Source organism: Taudactylus pleione, unplaced genomic scaffold, assembly GCF_031769625.1.
Source record: "Taudactylus pleione unplaced genomic scaffold, aTauple2 ptg000380l, whole genome shotgun sequence".
NCBI lineage: Eukaryota > Metazoa > Chordata > Amphibia > Anura > Myobatrachidae > Taudactylus > Taudactylus pleione.
In genome coordinates this window covers 6,801,820-6,824,410 of record NW_028284781.1, presented here as the reverse complement: position 1 = coordinate 6,824,410, position 22,591 = coordinate 6,801,820, and the positions used below count along the sequence as shown (strand labels likewise).

The 22,591-nt window shown below is 43.4% G+C and overlaps 1 protein-coding gene across 1 annotated transcript in view; it reads right to left on the bottom strand.

Annotated features, from left to right (window-relative positions):
* Positions 1 to 22,591, bottom strand: part of CPVL (carboxypeptidase vitellogenic like) — a 174,502-nt gene that overhangs the window by 39,501 nt on the left and 112,410 nt on the right. The window contains exon 12 of the mRNA XM_088445417.1: positions 8,111 to 8,293. Within this exon, the coding sequence (XP_088301543.1) occupies positions 8,111 to 8,293 (183 nt within the window). The remainder of the gene's footprint in view (positions 1 to 8,110; positions 8,294 to 22,591) is intronic.

The window sequence follows — 22,591 nt, the reverse complement described above, 5'->3', positions numbered from 1 at the left end:
ATGAGAAAGGAAAAAATTCTCCACGAGAATGACCAATTTATCAATTATTTGAAGTGAACTCTATAACTTCGTTGTGTTAAGATTAAGACCAGAAAAAGATAACTTCCAGAGGTTTATGTCTATAGCGTCAGCTCTCTTTCCTCTGGTGTCTTTGAGAATCTTCCCAAGTGGTCCTAAAAAAAACACCACACATGGGTGGGAATACTGGGCTGCCATGGAGTATTTTCAAAATATTAATTAAATGGTAGTAATTCTCTAATTTCATCTCCTTTTCAATCTGATTCTCTGTATGTAACCGTTCTTTCTCATCATTAATTGGGTATGGGCAGAGACACAGGAATACAATTTCTTGATTTATAAGAAAAGTGGAAACTACTTTGAGTAAAAAAATTAGGATTAGTTCACAACAGTACTTTATCCGTATAAATCCATATAAAAGGCTCCTTACACCATGGGGGATTTAACAATCCCACTCAATGGGTAGTCTTAATGTCTACCAGAAAGAAACACCACCGTAAAGATAAGACACTTCAGGGAGACATCTTGCATAAGCGCAAAGAAATCAGATGTTATAGCATCCAGGATCACATATCCCGATTTGGCATAAAAGGCTTGATATGGTGTCTAATACTCTTTACTGCCAGTTTTGTGTCCAGAAAATAGACTAAGGGGCATATTTATCAATATTTTTATTAAATAAATGTGAAAACTGGGTTTACACACCCTTTTCACAATATTTTATAGTATCACAGGAATGTACTAATGGGCAATTGGAGTAGCTTTCGTTTAAACACAAAAAAAAAAAAACTCTTCCAAGCCCTCAATATTGAATTTTTCTGTAGTAAGCAGATCTCATTTGCTATGCAGGATTCCCTCGGACCAGTACTTTGTCAGCAGGCAGGCAAAGCTGAGAGAGAGTAAGCAGAGCTCGGAGTAGTCCATGTTTGTTTGATAGACCCCAGTCACAAAAAAAAAAAAGAAGGGTTAGAATAAAAAAAAAAGAAAACCCCGCAATAATAATACTTATTTGTACCCAGGGACCGGTGAGTGACTCAGTGACCCGGTACTCTTATGTGTAAAGTGAACTGAGATGCTTTGAAGCCCAGGCTGGCATCTCAGTTTACAGAGCCGATCAGATGACGTGGGGACACAGAGCAGGAGCACAGCCATCAGATGACGTGGGGTCACAGAGCAGTAGCACAGCCATCAGATGACGTGGGGTCACAGAGCAGGAGCACAGCCATCAGATGACATGATGACCACATTGCAAATTTGGCGGAGTTTATCACATCTTACCCACATCTGAGATGCGGATTGTGATAAATATGCCCCTATGTGTAGACAACTAAGGCGACAGTGAGAGCCACTGTCTTATCCAAACTGAAGAAAATCAGGAATACATGTGGAATGGTAGAAGATCAACTAGTATAGGCTTACACCGAAGAATCCTGCAGTAGGAAGAGGAATAATTTTTTCCTGAATTTATGAAGTACCTCTATCACTTCTCATCAGTCACTCATTCTACTCATGGACCCAGATTTCCTGTGTTTGACATTGACAGAGCAACTAATCCCTTTGCTCAGATGCCCCTGTGATGAGAATATTTGGGAATTACTGTACTTTGAAGTTGATCGTGTTGCCATCAGGTCTGTTTGAGAGAGTCTGTAGTTTTGTACTAATAGTTGAAAAACCTCTTCACGGAATGTGTTCTCTTCTAGATGGACTGAATAGCGACCAGGAAATCTGCATTATGGTTGCCTTTGAATACCACATGCAATGCAGACAGAGTATCATATTTTCTGCTGCTCAGTAGGACTGTTGAAACCTCCACCATCATAGCCCTTTTTATTGTACCGCCTTAGAAGGTTTTTAAAAACAACCACTGTCCAATTCTTAAAAAGAAACTGAGAGGTTTGTGTTTTATAAGAAGTTCGAGAACAGGTCACAATCCTCTTAACGATTTTCTATCAGGAATAGCTTTCAATAGAGGTCAGTGACTCTCTGTGGCAAAGGAACAGTAAAACTTAATCTTCCAACAAAGTCTGTAATCCGTTCCATAATGCTTAAAATTCCACTAGAGAGGATGGGACTCAGGTTTTGATAAGTATACAAAACCTGGGTACAGTCTCTAACTTTATTTTCTATCCTATGTTAAGGATGTTGTAAACCTAGAAAGGTGAGCATTTACACCTCTGCACAATATTCCCTGGTAGGCAATCCTGTCCTTCTCTTGAGTGCTAAAGAGAGGAAGAAGAAGGAAAATACCTAGTTAATGTCCTAGGTATTATACAGAGACCTCTGGTGACTTTCTGAATAATTTTATCCAGTTCTTCTCCAAAAGGAAAAAAAAACCCTACAAGAACAGAAGTCTGGGTAAGAGATAAGAAATTCTTCAATTTGTTTGTCCACCACACACAGATGCAGTCATAAGGTTCTCCTGGTGACTACTGCTAAAGTCATATTTCTAGATGAGCAGGTAATTGCATCCAGTGATGACTTACAACTTTCTGTTGCACATCATTAAGTTTGGCGGGACTTTGGCTATAGTCTACAGGGCACTTCAAGTACTGGCACAGAGGAAATGTGATGTTTCCCAAAGCAGCTTCTATTTTCCTGTCCATAGGATCCTTAAGCGCTTCCATTTCTAGCAGATTAATGGTCCCAGCAGAAAGACTGGTTACACTTTAAAGCCTCTTTCCAGGATTGCATCTTTGAAGATCAAAGGAAATACAAAGTGTCTTCTGTACACAGGGTTATTAAAGATCTCATTATTAAAGATTGGTCTCAAATGTACCATTTGAGACCAATCTTTAATAATGAGACTGAGATATTGTCTATGCACACAGTTTTGTTCAAGTAGAAGGACATTCATTATATCAAAGTTAAAATGACCTTGGATCTTCCACAATCTCTAATGACTCACTGCTACTAGTATTCTAACCTGGATTGGTATTGGGGTGCAAGAGGCACATTCAAATCAAGCTCAAACCTGTGCCCATTAGTGTGGGTGCAGCCAACAGGTTTAGAGCCACTAAAAGAGGTGCAAAGACAAAGAATGAGTGGAGTCAGGGGGCAGAGAGGTGCACAGTCTAGCAGGAAGAAAAAGGGCCCTGCTCATTAGAGCTTACAATCAAAAGGGAAGGGGACAAACGGTTGACACATGGTGGTGAGCCAGTGTAATGCGATCTCAAGGCAAGAAGCAGAAGTGGGAGAGATGGGGGATGAAAAAGGGTGAGTTATAATATATGGTGAAATACAGGATTACCATTCAGGTTCAACAAGAGGAGACACAGGCAGATGGACCAGGCTGTATATCATCTGTATCCACACTTCTCTGTGATCTGGGTCTATTCAGCCCCTGTATACTATACAAATCCTCTTTAGTGACAACTGTCCTGCATTGACATCACCCTGGACATTAACTGCTTAGGGTCTATTTACTAAGCCGTGTTAGGAGACAGAGTGAAAAGTGATAAGGTGTCAGCCAATCAGCTCCTAACTGCCATCTCACAGGCTGTGTTTGAAAAATGACAGTTGGGAGCTGATTGGCTGGCACCTTATCACTTTTCATTCTGTCTCCTAACACTGCTTAGTAAATAGACCCCTCAATCTATTAAGGAGATGGAGCAATGGCTGAGAGACAAAACCTCATGACATGCCGCACAGACATGACAAGATATGCTGCTTTTCTTTCATTTATAGTGCTCTGAATAGTACAGAGTAACTAAAAGTTCAAGAGAAAAAAAAAACACCCCAAAGAAGTGGTGTAGTGTATTTGGTACATTGGGTGCTCTTCGGCTCTGAGGATGAGCTCTTGTTTAATTTACAAAAATTCTCCTTGAATGTTGCCGCCCCCGCAGAGTAGTCCTAAACTGTGCATATCTTTCCCACCCGTCTGCACAGAGTGTGACCTGTTAGTCACCTGTAGCGTTATACAAATTAGTTGCTGTTTGGCCCTGGAGTGTAAATCCCTCTGAAAGCAGTTATAATAGATTGGGAGCCAAACATTTTTGCTGATAAGTATCTGCCAGAAAAGGACAAAGGGGCGAGAATGGGTTTGAAGAGAATATAAATGCCTTTAAAAAGAAATTGCTTTGTGTCTCTACGGTTACCCAATACTGATCATACACTGTCAGATCATAATTACCATCAGACAAACAGACCAATTATCCTACTTTACCATAAACGGTCAGATAATTGACCTGTGAGAATATCTGAGCACAAATGAATCTAATCTGTTAGGCATTGAGCTGTTCGTTCGTTATCAGAAGGGTGTACACGCACCTTCGATCATGTTTTGACAGCTGAAAACTGGTCTCATCGAAGGATCACATCTAATGTATGGTTTAATATTCAGCCGATAGGACCAGGCCATATCGGACCAAAAATGCAGTGTGTAAGCACCTTCAACCACTCTTGCGACCGTTCACCAAAAGCAAATATCAGGTCTTAAACTGGGTACACACTGGCAGATGTACTGGCCGATCTATTAAACGCCCTATATATCTTGAGTGCGTCAGCCAGTTTGTACCAGCGATAGGTCTGTGAACGTCGTTGTTCATGGATATATTGCATTGGCTGTGCTGCACAGCTGATGGCAGATATATCTGCAGATCTATCGGGGCATTGTGCTGTGTGTACGGCTGGGGGGAGGGGCAAGATGACAGCTGTTCAGTGAGTATGAATAACCATCATCTGCAGTTATATCTGTTAGGTGTGTACCCTTTACAATACTATTTACTGAATAAAAAAATGTTTTTTCAAAATAAAAGTTCAGAATAATTTACAACTTTGTCTGTATATGAAGCAAATAATACCCCTTTCACACAGAGCTTAAAATACCCGGGGGTTTTGCCAGTGCACGCACACCGACTCAAATCTAGATTATGCGTGAAACGGGCCGACCCGGGTCAGAGTCACAGGTCTGCGATCCAGCTCAGGAGCAGGGACATTCCTGGGTCCGATGACCTGTAGTGTGAATGGCATAACTAGGGTTGCGATGACCCGGGTCATACCTAAAAGGTTCAGTGGTGCTTGGAGAGGACATTTCCAAGCGTCCACTGCCTGACGGAAGACCCTAGTCCAGTGTGACAACCCCGGGAATAGACCAGGTTGTCACCCTTCACAGAAAGTACAGAAAACCCCGGCTCAGTGTCCTGGGTCCGAGCTGCATTAAAGCCTGGGTTTGTGTGTGAAAGGGGTATAACCTTAGAACAGTGCAGATTAAATGGCTGTACACAACGCCAATTGGGAATCTGCAAACATATACGGGTTTATGCATCAGGCAGTGAAAAGCATGGAGAAGTGGACTAGTGGAGAAGTTGCACATAGCAACCAATCTGCTTTGAAGTAGCATTTATCAATACGGGCCTGATTCAGCAGTGCAGTGCTGAACGCAGATTCATGATTATTGGGATATGCGCGTGCACAGTACCCATTCTGCGAGTATGCATAATGGGTCCTGCTAAGACGCGCACAAGCCCTTGAATGCCTCTGCCTCCGTCGCAGTGCTGGGATAGCAAATGCAGCAGGGGGTGTCATACACCTCCTACTGCATTTGCATTATTGCAAGGATCGCAATTGCAAAGCTGCCTGCAGTGACTGAAAGTGTGTGTACTACCCGGCGGCGTTTGTTTTAGCAGCCAATAAGAGTCAGACAGACAGACTCTCATTGGCTGCTGCACCCAGGGCAGGAGCCGGACCTCACTCATGAGCTCCGCCTTCCGGCTTCCACAATGGGTGAAGGGAGAAACATCATGACGTCTCTCCCATAGTGCTAAGCGGGACCAGAGGAGTGGAGAGTGGCGGGCTCAGGAGCGGGGATTCGGGCAAGTATAATGTGTGTCTGTTTTAAGAGTAAGGGGCTCTGCATAAGGGACACTACATAGAGGCCACTACTACAGTGGGCATTCCATGAGGGGCAATACTACTGGGGGCATTGCATAAGGGGCACTACTACTGGGGTAATTGCAGTGAATATGTAATGGAAACAGTGGTGCGTCCTGTTGACACGTTATCCCATGTTTCAGTGGCCACGCTCCTTGTTGCATGCAGCCATGCCCACTTTTTCGCCGCACGCACATAGTGAGGGGGGCTCCATTTATCATCTTGCCCTAGGCTGAGTTTGAAAAATGACAGGAGCTGATTGGTTGGTACTTTACCTCCGTCCACTTTATCTCTCTCAAAGGGTTTCGTACATAGACCAGTTAGTCACTTACATACATATACACACAAGTGTCACATATATTAATCAGTGCAGTCTCATGAAGCGGTTTTGTTGCGACTAAGACACACATTGGAGCAAAAAAGACACTGCGCAAGCTGAGTCACTCGGGACCTGGCGTGCTGAGAAGGGCTGTATTATGCGACTACGGCAATAGTGTATAAGGACACATCTGTACCTACACTTATTTTTCTTGGAAAACCTAGTATATAGTATCTCCTCTCCATGTAAGAGCTTGACATAAAAATTGTCAAATTTTATATTCTCAATATAAATATTCTTATGGTCTGTGAAACTCTGTGGCGTCCTCTACATACCAACGACTAAGCTACATAAGCTCAGCTAGGTGGTTCAAATAGTAAACCTAGTTATAATTAACCTTTATACAAGCAATGTACTATAATTGATGAAGGGTAATGTCCATCTTACCAGTAGTACTAGTCTTCTTTAGTAGCAGAAAGAAATGTTCTTTTCCACATCCAGTCCCACAATCATCAGTTCCCAAAGCGGAGTACTGTATAATGGTCATTTATTCAATATGGCCAATATCAGATACTCAATTCCTAACTAATAAAAAGTACTTGGACAAAATTTTGACAAAAGTTATCACTAATTCTGCTGTATCCGCTCTTGCACCGGTTGTTAGAGTCATGGCAGCAATAATATGTAAATGCTAGTTTCCGCCTCCCCCTGGTGTAGTAGCCTGCATCTAAATGAGTAAGTACAGTATTGACATGCCCACTCTCAGCGCCTCTGCCCTCTGTAGCACCGCCGATGATTTAACGCTTGTCCCAACAATATGGCAAGAGCAGTTTCTCCACCTGAACATGGGCGCTGTGGCTTTGCATGTGACACACACACACACACTGACTTTCTTTTGCATTTACTTCAGGCCACCGCCCAGGCATGCCCATCTCTTTACAGCTCCATTTCTGATACCGTTCATCCCGATTGCAATAGCACCTTTGTGCATACACTCTGGTTTTCTGAATATTTTGCTTATGCGTAGTTACAAATAATCACTCAATTTTGTGAACATCGGCATTGCGTTGGGATTACGTGCAATTGCTGGTGCTGCGTTCATTCAAATCTTGATCAGACTCTCCACCTCTCTACAATCATTCAAGCAGGCTCTCAAGACCCACTACTTCATTAAAGCCTTCCAGCTCTCAACCTAACTTGCTGCTATATGTTCTGTGTTACAGCCGTTTGTCTGCCCTTCCCTTTTGGAATGTAAGCTCTTACGAGCAGGGCCCTCTACTCTCTTGTGCTTCTCCTTACTTTACTTTCATCTACTTCTTACTCCCACTAGGGAACCAACACTTGGTTGCTTAAGCTCTGCTGCTTATGTGGGTGTTATGGTTGCTAATGTAGCAATGTATATTATCCATGTCCTTGTTCTGTATTGTATTGTATTGTATGTCACTGGTCACTTATTTGTTTGTATACTTTGTAAGGCACTGCGGAACACTTGTGGCGCCATATAAATTATAATTATTCACATAATGCCTACATATTACGGATCCCTAAATAGAAAATATTCAGTATCTGCGACAGTGGAGCTTATAACTATATTCATATCCACACGTACAAAAGAACTCTATGTAAACACCAGCAAACGAGAATGTAATATTACAATATTCAACATGCCCATTACCGGCACAGCAGCATGTGCTGTATACACTTCTCTGTATCTACTCTTGTTGTTTGTATAAGAACCTTTCAACAGCGCCACTTCTCGTTAGGTATACAGAATGTACAATAAAAAAGTGCAGAATCACTAAGTGTAAATAGGAAAGGATTGCCATAACTATGGCATACTACCCCACTTATGGGGCCACAAAATCCCCAGCCCTCATTTACGAGTCAAAACTCTCCACATCTTACCTGAGCAAATTCTCCGGCCACACGAACGTAACCCGCCACTTCTGTATCTGTCGGCCTGACCTTCCAGACTGCCCTCTCTGCCTTCTTGTACTCCTCTAGCCTTGACCAAGGTACAGTTTGAAGGAATCTCTCAGTAAGAGGAGCTGCCACTATAACATCGAGCTGGCCGCTGTACAGGAGAACCTGAAGACATAAAAACTAATGCTTTAAGTACAATGTATGTGATCTTCCTAGACAACTTGCCTAATACTGTGTACAGAATACGGTCAGCAATACTCCATTAAAATCAGATTCCCGCAGAATGTATGTACTTTTTTTGTGGCAACACTTTTTTTGAATTTTTTGTCTAAGGAATGCAGACATTCATTAATAAAATAATCAGTGTCTGAGAATATATACAATAATATATATATATTACACATACACACACTAAAAAAAAGTAGCAGAACACATTTACAAAAAAACAAACAAACTGAAATGCAGTAGTCATTACCAATGAGTTTCAATATACAGCCATGTTATGTTAGCATTAACACCACATTGCCCAACAATAGTCTAGTGCAGTGTTGGCTAACCTCGACACTCCAGCTGTTGTGGAACTATATATCCCAGCATGCCCTGCCACAGTTTTAGCATGCCCTAATAGCAAAACTGTAGCAGTGCATGCTGGGTTATGTAGTTCCATAACAGCTGGAGTGTCAAGGTTAGCCAACACCGGTCTAGTATATGCTGTAAACACAGTGAAAATGGTTGTTTTTCCAGAAATATGGCAGCTCCCTATGTATCAGTGTCACAGCTGGCAATTTGCCAGGTTTCTCCATCAAAAAAGCCTAGTTAACAAGGATCATAGCGATGCACACACCACCGTAATCCTTCTATGACATCACCAAAGTAGGACATCGATAGATAATGCAAACAAAAAGTATGGTGGTCGCTCACATCAGCTTAATGATATAGCACAGGTGCTTGTAAAGGGCGGGGTTTACACTGAACCACAGAGGGAAAAAAGGGATTCCCTCCAGCACACTGCAGCAATATCAACAAAAATACTAGAATCCTAAATGATAATAGAAATTCAGGAGGTATTAGTTATATACCTTAATGTTAGGGACGCTAGTATAGAGGAGCCTTGACGCTGGCCTGGCGCTTATTCATATATTTGCATATGTATATAACTAATACCTCTGAATTTCTATTATCATGTAGGATTCAAGTATTTTTGTTGATATCGCTGCAGTGTGCTGGAGGGAACCCCTTTTTTTCTCTGCGGTTCAGTGTAAACCCCGCCCTTTACGAACTATATGTGCTATATCAATAAGCTGATGTGAGCGACCACCATACTTTTTGTTTGCAGTTTTGAGAGGCATGAAGGGAGCCAGCATTGGGAGGATGTGCTGGTCCATATAGTGCCATGTGGAGGTTTCTGGGGTACCTCCTAGGTGAGTCTGCTCTCGGCTTATACATGTGCTGTTATTATACAGTACATTAATATATATGACCCATAGTGGGTGCTATTAGGTAGCAATAATTACTTTGGGGTGAGTGTTTGGGTGTGGAGCCCCCGGATCTGTTCTGGCTGGGCCTTTTTCAGGGCATCACCACTTACTTCAAATAGATACTTTTTTTATCACCAGTTTGTTTATTATTTATGTCATTTTAATTCTTCCTTATTTTATTAACACTTATTGATTATCTTTACACATCTATACTTTACACTTCACAATCACCTTCTTACCCCTTTCGTGTGATGTCCTGGGGATGGTCCATGCCTGGAATTTTTTGGGGTACCTTGCGCCTCAGACGTGAACCTCTTTAATGTTAGGGACGCCAGTATAGAGGAGCCTTGACGCTGGCCTGGCGCTTATTCATATATTTGCAAATGTATGTAACTAATACCTCTGAATTTCTGTTATCATGTAGGATTCAAGTATTTTTGTTGATATCGCTGCAGTGTGCTGGAGGGAACCCCTTTTTTTCCTCTGCGGTTCAGTGTAAACCCCGCCCTTTACGAACTATATGTGCTATATCAATAAGCTGATGTGAGCGACCACCATACTTTTTGTTTGCAGTTTTGAGAGGCATGAAGGGAGCCAGCATTGGGAGGATGTGCTGGTCCATATAGTGCCATGTGGAGGTTTCTGGGGTACCTCCTAGGTGAGTCTGCTCTCGGCTTATACATGTGCTGTTATTATACAGTACATTAATATATATGACCCATAGTGGGTGCTATTAGGTAGCAATAATTACTTTGGGGTGAGTGTTTGGGTGTGGAGCCCCCGGATCTGTTCTGGCTGGGCCTTTTTCAGGGCATCACCACTTACTTCAAATAGATACTTTTTTTATCACCAGTTTGTTTATTATTTATGTCATTTTAATTCTTCCTTATTTTATTAACACTTATTGATTATCTTTACACATCTATACTTTACACTTCACAATCACCTTCTTACCCCTTTCGTGTGATGTCCTGGGGATGGTCCATGCCTGGAATTTTTTGGGGTACCTTGCGCCTCAGACGTGAACCTCTTTAATGTTAGGGACGCCAGTATAGAGGAGCCTTGACGCTGGCCTGGCGCTTATTCATATATTTGCAAATGTATGTAACTAATACCTCTGAATTTCTGTTATCATATAGGATTCAAGTATTTTTGTTGATATTGCTGCAGTGTGCTGGAGGGAATCCCTTTTTTTCTCTGTGCATCAATAGATAATGAATGCAAACATGTTTGTTTGGTTTTTTTAACCAAAATAAGGCATTTTTTCACATTAGATATTTCTGTTTCATAATTTTTTTTTAAACATTTACCCAGCAGTTGGAACTGAAATTCAAAGTCCAGGCCTCCAGAACCACTGCACATGTGTAAGCCAGCAATCCAGGTAACAGTCACACATGTGCATAACCCTGTAATGTGGCTGAGTGTAGCAGTAACTTAAATCTAAAGCTGGGTACACATTGAACGATGTGTACCCAGCTGACCTGTCGTGTGAAGGGACCCGGCAGGGGTCCCGGAATCGGCAAGTGCATATACACTTGCTGATGTCGGGAGCAACATCACGACGACGGGGGCCATACTGCATTCAGCAGTATGGAAACCACTGGATTATGCTGTTCTTGCTGTGGAGGATTATTCAGAGGAAGAAAAGCCACATTTAGTTAGGACAGTGGTTTCCAAACTTTTTTTTAATCACGGCACCCTACAGTATTAGCATTTTTTTCACAGTACACCTAGGCCAAAACTTTCTTATTGAGAATTTCAGTAAAAGTTATTAAAGTAAGTAAAGTGTATGTACTTGTCATCCTTCGGTTAAGTTATGTGATGGGGGACAAGGCTGTGCTTGTCCACATATTTTATGATTGGCGGTCACCAGCACTAGTTTTGCCTATCAGATGGATCATAAATAATTAGATTTAATCCTGGACCACCAATCTGTGGCACCTCTGCAAGTACGCCACGCCACCCAGTTGTGAACCGCTGAGTTAGAGGAATGATTGATTTCAGAGCAGAAAGCACTGAAAGATAACATCACTCATAGAACATGAGCTGCTTATTAATATAAGTTAAGAATATTACACAATTTGCAAGCTCTGACTGAAAGACTGTAGAAGTAGGTTACCCAGATGCTAGTGCCCTCTGTTACCCCCCTAAACCTGAAACTACACAATTACATAAGCGACCCGTTATATCCAATGTCGTTAATATTTTCCTTAAAACTTTGAGCCTGGACATATACTTATCTGCAGAGTATATCTTATGAGTTTTGCAGTACACATATGCTTCATAGCCAAGTGTAAACAAGTATGGGATGATGAAGAGCCATGTGCATTTCAAGAACATCTACTTTTAAGACTGGGCATTCTCAGAAAGGGAGTGTGAATGCATCAACAGGCTATGCCGAGATGGACAGTAGCGTAAACATAACGGTGTTACGCTGTTTCATTTGCACCACGTACAGGCTAGTGCAGGTGTGCACCTATCATGACTAGGATTAAACCAAGAGTACCCGAAAAGCACTCAAACCTCCTCCACTTCCCGCTGTGTTGCACAGCAAGAACTTGGCGCCAGGCGGTACCTGTAAAGTTAATGGAAGTTGCCGGACCAATGGTTATAGTGATGACAGATCAGCCGGGTGATCCTGCCGTGTCTCAGTCCTCACATGCTGCAGTAGCAGCATGTAAGCAAAACGCTATCGGGCAGAGAGGGGCCTGTGATCAAAGCTGGTGGGCAGAGGGACTTGTGATGGAAAGGCTGGCGGAGAGTTAATTTTTTTTTTTCTGATTTAGAATCATCACTATGTATTGTGCTGGTATACAGGCATTTTTCATATTGTTCGTATTACTTAGTCAAGTGACTCACAAAAAAAATTAAATTAAAAAGTACTTAGCCTATTTTTTTTTTTAATTATTTTTAGAAATCTAACATTTGGAGCTCCTCCGCATTTCACAATCCTGCGTAAGCCCCTGGGCATCAATGGATCCTGGACAGCATTCTGCATCAGACATCAGAACATGCATCTGAACTGCAGCCTCACTAACCAGCCAGAACTTTACAAAAGTGAAGTGTCTGATTGGCTGGGAAATAGTGAAGGGGGATGCGGTGAAAAGGCTGAAGCTTTGCCTAGGGCACCAATAAACGTGTATTGGACCTGAATGAGGGAGCAAATAAAGACTATTTGCATTCAATTCAGTATTAGGCATATTCTATTAAAAAAACTTTCTGAAACTGGTTTTACAATAATTTTCAAACAGATTCTCTAAACTTGTAATACTGGCTGAAGCTTAGAATGTATTCAGGGTTTCATAAGAAAACTTGCCCCACATATCAGAATTCGGAAACCCATAAACAGATGCAGCTTGGTGAATGAAATAGTGCTACCTGATTACTGCAGAAAAATAGGAGACGAGCACATAATACATTTATTACGGTTAATGGAATGTAATAATGATTCTACCCCATTAGAGCCTCCATTTTCTCACATCAGTAATAAGAACGCTCTCATTTGTTTACATTATATTACTCTCCTCACTTTAACATTTACAGCACTATCCTTCTCCCCCTCCTATCACTCTTCTTCGTACAAGGTCCTACCCTCAGTGTGGTAAGTCCAGCCTCACAAATATTTTCACATTAACTGCAGAAGGAAGAATACTTAGTGGTCCTAGTGTTGCTTTTAGTCAGATTGCCTTTTAGGACAAGGAGTGGCTCCTCGGGGGCGTACTTTACTACTAGTGGTAGTAGACACAGGATGCAAGTTTCTAAAGATTATAAAAAGCCTGTGGTATGGGGTGGTGGCCGTAAGGACGAGTCATTGCCCAAGCAGGAATAGCTGGAAATGGGTTAGTTCTGCTTCATTGTTGGAGGAACACTATAGTTTTGAGTACGAGTCAGAATCTGCCCCCAATTAAACTTAAGACACCCGTTCTAGGTAAGTCCCAATTAGTTAGTTATAGGGTTTTTTTTTTTAGTATTTTTCGGGAGGGTTTTTAGTACTCTTACTAAGCCTGTAGAAGGCAAGAAAATTATTAAAAAATGACCATGTCTGGAGAGCTTGTAATAAGAATTTGATTACAAAAGCATTATGTATGGACTATATCCCTAAGAAGACTAGTCAAGTGTAATTAGAAGACTATAAATAGATAATTAACCGAATAGTTAAATGCTTGCTTCTAAGAGCACTATGGCTGTGTTCATAAACAGCAGATCAACAAGATAAAAATAAATAAAAGGTTTATGGTAAAAACTGGAAATAATGATTTAAAAAGACCAAAAATGATGAACAAAAATATATTCAAGGGTTCAAGGAGACCAGAATTCAAGCTGGGTACACACTAGAAGATTTTGAGTGATTTGTCCGTTTCCAACAGATCGGAACGACAAATCCTTAAAATAGTCTAGTGTGTACCCACTACGTTGTTCGGTGTGCGCTCCCATGGGGTCGTCAGGTTGGTCCTACTTCCAGGCCAACTTGACGGTGCGTCTGATGAACCCATGCTGCGTGATGCGGCAGGGGCTGACATATCGGGCGGTCAAGCACCGGATCATCTAGTGTGTACTGGCCACCCGATATGTCACCCGTCAGCAGATGGGGTTGCCGGTCGCATCGCTGGGTACACACGTCGTTTAGTGTGTACCCAAACTTTACAGTCTTGGCAGATGATATACCAGACATTATACTGGTTATTCATCCATGCATCATATTCCTTTCTTTGGTGGAAATGAAGGAAGATAACCAAGAAAACCACAATTGGTATGGTCTAACACAGACTCAAGCAATATTGGTGGGAGCAGGATTTCCAGGTATGTGGAGTCTTGGATGCTTTCTTTCTACACATGACATTAAAGGGGGAGATGTACTGAGCCTTGGAGAGAGATATGGTAGAGAAAGCTAAGGTACCAACTAATCAACTCGTAGCTGTCATTTTACAGGCAGTGTTTGAAAGACGACATTAGGAGCTGATTGGTTGGCACATTATCTCCCCCCACGGCTTATTAAATATCTTTCTGAGGCCAAGGTACATTGTAAAAAAAAGTGGTTCAAAACTGTGTACAAAAGTGCACAGTGCTAGGCGCTTATGTTATCCAACTACATATGTTGGAGGATCCCACAGCAGCTGTCCCTTAGGAGAGATGTGGGCTCTCCATATATGAGTTGATCTCATTGCTTAATGATCTCTGAAGGATCCACAAGTATGTTGAGGTCTTAGTTGTTCTCTCGACCTCCACCAGGATATTCCGTTCCTCAGGTTGTGGAGGAGGAGGGGGGTTGCAAAAGATTCCTTGGTGTTTATTCACGCTTCTGTTTAGCGGTGATCTGATTGAAAGCCTCCTGTACGTGGCTATGTGTCATCTGCCGCGTGTGCTGGTAAGATGACAAACTTTGTCAGCATCGGCTGGACAATCCCGGTAACGGCTGACCGTGCAGGGGGAACCCGCAGGATGCCGTGGACACAGAAAAGGTTCTCTTTTACAAGTAGAGAGGGTTTAAGACAGGGTACCTCTGTCCCAGTGTTTGCAAATACGCGCTATAGCGCGTATTGTACCAGATATCGGGCACTGGGGACTCACTTTTATAAAGTAGCCGGGTCCCCGGGGATGCGCTGTGCTGTGGCCAATCCCTGACAGCTGGCTGCAGCACAGCGCGTCCCCCTGCAGAGACAGACATAACTCTGTCTGTTAGAGCAGCCAATGAGAGTCAGATAGACTCATTGGCTGCTGCTGTGGAAAGCCGTGCTGGGATCAAGTGTCTGAACGGGGCTCGCTGCCCGGAAGCCAAGTAGCGGCGGTTGTTTGGCACTGGCCGCGAGATTTTGGCTTGCAGTCCAGCAGCCAATAGGAGGCAGACGCGACGAGTCAATCACGGCTCACCGCATCATAGCCCCGCCCACTCGCGGCGTCTTGAAAAGACGGCGCAGAGCGGGAACGTTCAGTCCGTCGGCGGAGGGGAGGAGTGAAAACCTCCCGAAGAGAAGAGCAGCGCGGCAACAGTTCCGGCGGCCGCGCAAGAGGCCAGAAGACGGCGTGATCAATAAGAGGCAGTGCCGCTGGCCAGGATGGGCCAGCGGCAGAAGACTGAAGCTGAGGAAGAGGACTGCGGGGGAGGAAAGCAAAAAGAGCTAACAAAGCTCCCCCCTGCAGCCTCTTCCACCGTACCGGTAGGCGGCCTTGGGCCACCGGAATTTTACTCCTTCCTAGACCACCAGGGTTGTCGGGCACTAGGCCCGTGGGATAAATTCAGGCAATAGGCCTGTGGGTCTATAGGTGGGCACAAGGCCCGGGCAACATAGGGGGCATTAGGCCCAATTGAAGGTATATGCCCCCCAAATAGGTGTGTGACTTGGGCATTAGGCCCAGGTCACTAGAGGGCCCACCTATTTGCCCTTTAGTGGACTGGGCCTAATGCCCAGGTCACTCACACCTATTGGGGCAGATACCTTCATTGGACTGCATAGGTGGTTGAAGGCATACGGGGGCAATGCACAGGGGGAACTGCTGCTGGGGGCAATGCACAGGGGAAACTGCTGCTGGGGGCAATGCACAGGGGGACTATAGGGCATTAATGTAATGTTTTGTAAGGGGTATTACTGCATGGCATAATGTGTAAAGGCTGGGCTTTGCTGTGGCATAATGTGTAAAGGGCATTAATGTGCGAAATAATGTGTAAAGACCGGGCATTTATCCTTTGATAAATATGCCTATTACCTAAAGTGGCTAACCATAATATCACTTTAAAATGGGACACGTGAATTAATTACAAAGGTTCTGTGACTGGCTGACTTCATGCCTAGATTTCAATGAGCCACAGAACCTGTGTAATCCATGAGTGTCCCAGTTTAAAGGGATGATATGGTAAGCCTACTTATTCACTATGGGTTTTGTGAACAGACAAGTCATATTACCTGAAAGAGCATGGAGGCATTAAAACATGCATTTAAGGGGATTGTGGGGATATCTGATGCTGTTGGGGGTATCAGATCTGCATTTTAGGGGCATGTGGGGAGGTCTGAGGCATATGGGGAGCTCTAAAGTAGAAATTATGATGGGACCCAGAAATGGTCAGGTAGGACCCCATCTTTTTAAAGTGGTGGGTCCCTGGGACCCACAAATTTTGTCGCTCACCGCGATCACTGTGCCCAGTATAGTAACAGGACTGATGCCTTCACGTGTTTCTCTGTCTTTTGGACTGCCAGTTTCATCAGAAGAATCGGTAACCTGTGACTGGAAATGGAAGAAATCCAGCCAATACCATAGATGTGTGTTTGTGAAGTAACAAACTCCCCAATATCAGGAGCAAAAAATAGCATTATGATGAAGGTGTGGGAACACATGGAAACGCATTGAGCAAATTCACAAACTTTCAGAGTGAACTGACTAGAACACGAGGCTGAACCTGTTCAGGGCTCTGAGAACGGACCGGCTCCCCATCGTACAAGCTGTGTATGTTGCCGAGTTGCAGGACTCCAGGAGAGCCGACCAAACCATTCACACTTCTGAAACCTGACTGGCTGTCTATTCCTATACTACACCATCAGAGGTCCCACGGTGAGATCACGGCGATCTGGGACGAGACAGCCGGGCAGACTGTTTAACCAGCGTACCTACAAAGGAACAACTAATATACAGTTCCATTTTCAAACGAACTTGTCTGCAGCCTTTTTGCCTGGAATCCAACTGAAAGGAGGGACACCGCTAATGCCACACTGCTTTTACGAAGTGGGTGAGCGCCCCCTTTTTTCGTATACATAAATATATTTTTTCATTATGCTGGCATAAACAAAAATCCTACCAGCCATCGCATATCAATGAGTTATATAACCATTGACTAAACATCTTGGATTTCAATATCTAGTGACTATGTTGAATTACGAATAATATATGTGCAAATGCACAAACAGTACAGTTGCATTGGTTTTTCAACTAAAACGGATCATTGATAAGCCTTTAATGCATCTTTACATATACAAGCTTTTCTAAAAAAGCCTATGATTATATTCTAAAGTTTTATCAGTATTTATTCCCTTTTTATATTTTAATTTTCCAAGTTATATTGTGTATTCATTTTTTATTTTTCATATTTATAAAAAAAAAGTCTTTAAATTATTTTGTGATTGTTCTGATGTGTATTGCGCATATATATTTAGACATGCACATCATGCTTATTTGAAATAAATTAACTTTTATTTAAATTCTGTAAGAATGGACAGTGGTGTTGTATTAGCGCAGCCAAATTTTCATTTTATATTTTAGCTTTTGAAGTACTGGCACAGTCTTCTGTTTTTGGCAGCAGCTTTTCAACACTTCATGGTAGCAATAGGGAGCGCTAATAGTCAAGTCAAACGTTTTAAATTTTTTTTTATTTGCACCATAAATTATCAGTTAGTAACACCACCAATTGACTAATAAACCACTTGAAGTTGCTTTGTCAGAACAGTTTTTGGCAAGATCTTTTTTTTAACAATTTGCCAACTAGGTGGCACTGTTCTGTAACAGTCTCTGGGCAACTGTCTACCACGTCAGATGTATGAATACATGGAAATATAAAGTGTTCTCAATGCAGAATAGGTTATGTCAGTATGCCTAACTGAACACTAAGAGAAACAAAGTGAAAATAATCTGTTTATAATCTATATCTAGAATTGGACATGCTTGGGAGAATTATCTGTGGTATGTGCTTTATCATTCTCCCCAGAAGGTTATCAACATGACTAATGAAAGAATATACTTTACAAGCCAGTGTAGTCCTAAAATTACCGAAAAGCAGGGTCTCATACATAACGTACATCTATAATACTTAATATCTACTGTAAGAGCTAAACTATTTCAGCAGAAGAAAATGGTGTTTCTTTCTAGAATAGTGAGGTTTAGGGCCTCAATTATCTGTTACAAATCACAGTTCACATCTGTTAGCCAGGTATGTAGACTGGAGAAGACCCTTGTGTGTGGGACAATGAGAATATTGACATATACCACAAAAAATGCATTAATTCCATCTGACTGACTATGTGTCAAGGTTTGTACACATCTTGTAAACAAACAAAACAGAGAGGGAGCAACAGATCAGTTTAAAAAAAATATATATATGAAGGAACACTTTTACAGCATGTTTGGGGCCTATTATCGGGTAAACAGATTTAAAAAAACAAAAAAACAAAACAAAAAAAAACGGATAATTACCCTGCCACATGGAAGTGAACATGAACAGCAGAGGTAACTGTCACTCAAAGCTCCATATCGGCATATGCATTAGCAGTAGTAGTTTATCAACCTATCAGTATAAAAACATTTCTGTGACCTGCCCAACGGCCTATTCAATAAAGAAAGCAAGTGCAAAGCATTAAAATAAAACCCAATCTTTTCTGCATTGTGTCTTGATCCACTATGCATTCAAAACAAAGTCAGTGATCACACTTGAAAGAGTCCAGTCATCTATATAGAAGTGCAACTTACACACACACACACACTATTAGCAAGAGCATCAGTGTTATGCTGTATTTTTCTCATTCATTCCAGTAAAATCCAATAAAGACATGTCAATGTGATTATACACTACACCAGAGGTTCCCAAACACGATCCTCAAGGCTACCCAACAGTTCAGGTTTTAGAGATAGCCATGGTTGAACACAGGTGACTTCGCTTCTGGTACGACACCATTGGAAATATGTATGCCACAACTCTGTGGTAGACCCAAGCAGAGGCTGGCTTACGAGCTCTGAGCATAGTCTGGACCACAGAGCTAGAGAATAGTCTGGACCGCTGGAGGGATGTCTCAAGAGACACACCGTCAAAGACAGACTACCCAGGTCTGGGCAAATGCAAGGACCCCGAGACAATAGGTCTTGACCTTGAGGCAGCAGGAACAGAGTGTCGATGGAGAGACTCCGAAGATCGGAGTACCCATGACGTCTGGGTCAAGCTGGAGCCACCAGCAGGACAGTCCCTCCTTCTTGTTTGAACTCCGGAAGAAGTCGAGGTAGAAGGGAGACTAGAGGGAATAGGTACGCAAACTGGAAGGTCCACTTCACCGACAATGCGTCTATGAAGGTTGCCTCGGCATCCCTTGTTCTGGATCTGTACACTGGCAGTTTGTGATTGTGCCGGGAGGCCATGAGGTCCACCTCCGGTAGCCCCATCTGTTCACTAGGAGTTGAAAAACCTCTGGGTAAAAAGACCATTTCCCGGTATGCACATCAAGACGGCTGACGAAGTCTGCTTCCCAAATGAGAACACCCGGAATTAACATCGCAGAGATGGCCAGAAGGTGACCCGCGGCCCATGTCAGTACGCGTGACACTTCTGCCATTCCTGCCTGACATCAAATGCCTACTTGATGGTTGATGTAAGCCACTGTTGTGGCATTGTCAGACAGTACCTGTACAGGTTTTCCTTGAAGTATGCCCTGGGCCAGTATGAGGGCCCTGTAGACAGCTCGAAGTTCCAATATGTTGATCGGCAGGGTTGATTCAACCGATGTCCAACGGCCCTGGAAGGAGTGTTGACCGGTCACTGCGCCCCAGCGACTGGCATCCGTTATGAGTACTCAGTCCGGGATCCAAAAGGAGCAACCCTTGGTTAGATGAGATGTCCGTAGCCACCAAGATAGGGACAGACGAACCTCTGGAGAGAGCACAATCGTCTGAGCCCTGATCTGATGGGGCAACCTGTTCCACCTGGAGAGTATTAGCCTTTGCAGACGCCTGGAGTGGAAAAGAGCATACTCCACCATGTCAAAGGTGGTTACTGCATTGCCGAGTGGACTGACAATTGGCGACTGTGGAGGAATCTGCGCACTCGTATTTGAAGTGTGGAGATCTTGTCTGATGTCAGAAATAAAGATTCTCTGATCCAGCAGGGTTCCCAGATGAACCATTCTTTGTGAGGGATCCAGGGAGGACTTTTTCCAGTTTATTAACCATCGGTGCTTTTGAAGGAAAGTGATGGTTAGCTGCAGATGGCGTTGAAGCACCTCTAGGGATCCTGCTAAGAGCAGGAGGTCATCCAGATATGGTAACAGTCGGACACCCTGACCATGCAGGTGGGCTGCCATGATAGCCATAATTTTAGTAAATACCCATGGAGCTGTGGATAGTCCAAAGGGCAGAGCCTGAAATTGGAAGTGTTGCTGTAGTATAGCAAACCATAGATCTAGCTGATGAGAGGGCGCTATAGGTACATGTAGGTAAGCATCCTGAATATCCAGAGATACCATAAAGTCCCCAGGCTCCATAGCTAGGATGATGGAGCGTAGGGGTTTCCATGCTGAAACTGGGTACCCTGAGGAATTTTTTCAGGGACTTGAGGTTGAGGATAGGCCGATGAGACCCATTCGGCTACTTCACCAGAAAGAGTAGAATAACCGATCCCTCGCTGAGATAGTGGGACTGGCACAATTACCCCTGCTTGCAGCAAGGACTGTATGGCTTTCTGAATTTTGTTTGGATCTGAAAGAGGGCCTGTGCAGAAAAATTGGTGGGATGGCAGTCTTAGAAATGAGAGGGCATACCAGTTAGAGACCACTTCTCTTACCCAGGCATCCGTGATGGTTTGACGCCAGCACTGGGCAAACTGAAGAAGTCGGCCTCCTACTCTGAGGTCCCCCAGGGAGAGGCCCGTCCCATCAGGCTGAGGGCTTGTCCTCGGATTTTGAAGCAGGGCGTCGGATGGTACAGGCCTGCTTGGTCCTGAGCTTGGCGGCCCTAGTGGAAGCAGACTGCCTAGTAAAGGACTGACCTTTAGGCTTTCCTTGAGGATGAAAGGACCTAAAAGATGTAGACAGAGGCTTTGTAGTAGCAGACACTGAAGGTAGAAATGCAGTTTTTGATGCCGCCAATGTGGTTACAATCTAGTCAAGGTCTGGGCCAAACAAGATTTCCCCGTTGTAAGGAAATACTTCTAAGCCCTTCTTAAAATCCGAATCGGCCTTCCATGAACGTAGCCACAGGGTATGGTGGGCAGACACTGCCGTGGCTGAGACTCTAGAAGTTAGGAGACTGACATACAATGTCGCTTCTCCAGTTTAGGAAGCTGCATCACGTATATGCGAGTTATGAAAGACATCTGATCCGTAGATGCGTCTGAGGGAAAAGAGTCTTCAAGTGTGTCAGCCCAGCTCTCTATTGCTTTAGCCACCCATGCAATAGCCATGGTCGGACGAGCAACAGCCCCTGAAAGAGTACATTGATTTAAGGCAAGATTTAACCTGTCTAGCCGTAGGGTCCTTCAGAGAGGATACTGTAGGGATAGGCAAGGTAGCACTCCTAATTAGTCACGTAACATGGGAATCCACCACAGGCGGAGTCTCCCATTTTGAACAATGAGCCGCAGGAAATGGATAACAGGTGGTCAGACATTTTTGGGACATGCCAGGCGTCTGCCAGGCTGCTGCCACGTGTTCAGCTAGCTGATCCGATAGAGGGAATTCTGCTGATGCCACTTTGTTGTTTAAACAGTGGGTGCTTTGATTTAGTGTCTGGTATGTCATCTTCTATTAGTAAGATGGATCTAACAGCTAGCACCAAGCAGGAATATTAATTTTTGACGGACTCTCTTCATCCCCCCTGGAGGGGAGTCAGTGTTAGAGAGATCATCATCTTCTGCCTCCTCAGATTCACACCACAGAATCTGAGAGTTGCGTGGACTGTGAGGATAACACGGGATGCTTAGACATTTTACTGGGTAGGGGCTTCTCACCTTGCAACATAGTTTGAAAGGCTGTAGAGGTAGCCACCAGACTCTGTACTGAGCTAGAAAATAAGTCTACCCATGGAGCTACCTGTATAGTCTGAACCTGTTGTGGCAACCCCATAGGGGGGATTGCAACCGGGACCGCTAGGCGGTTCACAATAGTAGCCAGCACCTGAGAAAAGAAAGCCCAGTGGGGCTCTTGTGGAGAAATATACAGACAGGCAGCACTAGCATAAGCCACATACAATGCAGAAATACAATAGAACTGCAGAATGACCACAGAATCTGTGTAGTTGATTGTAG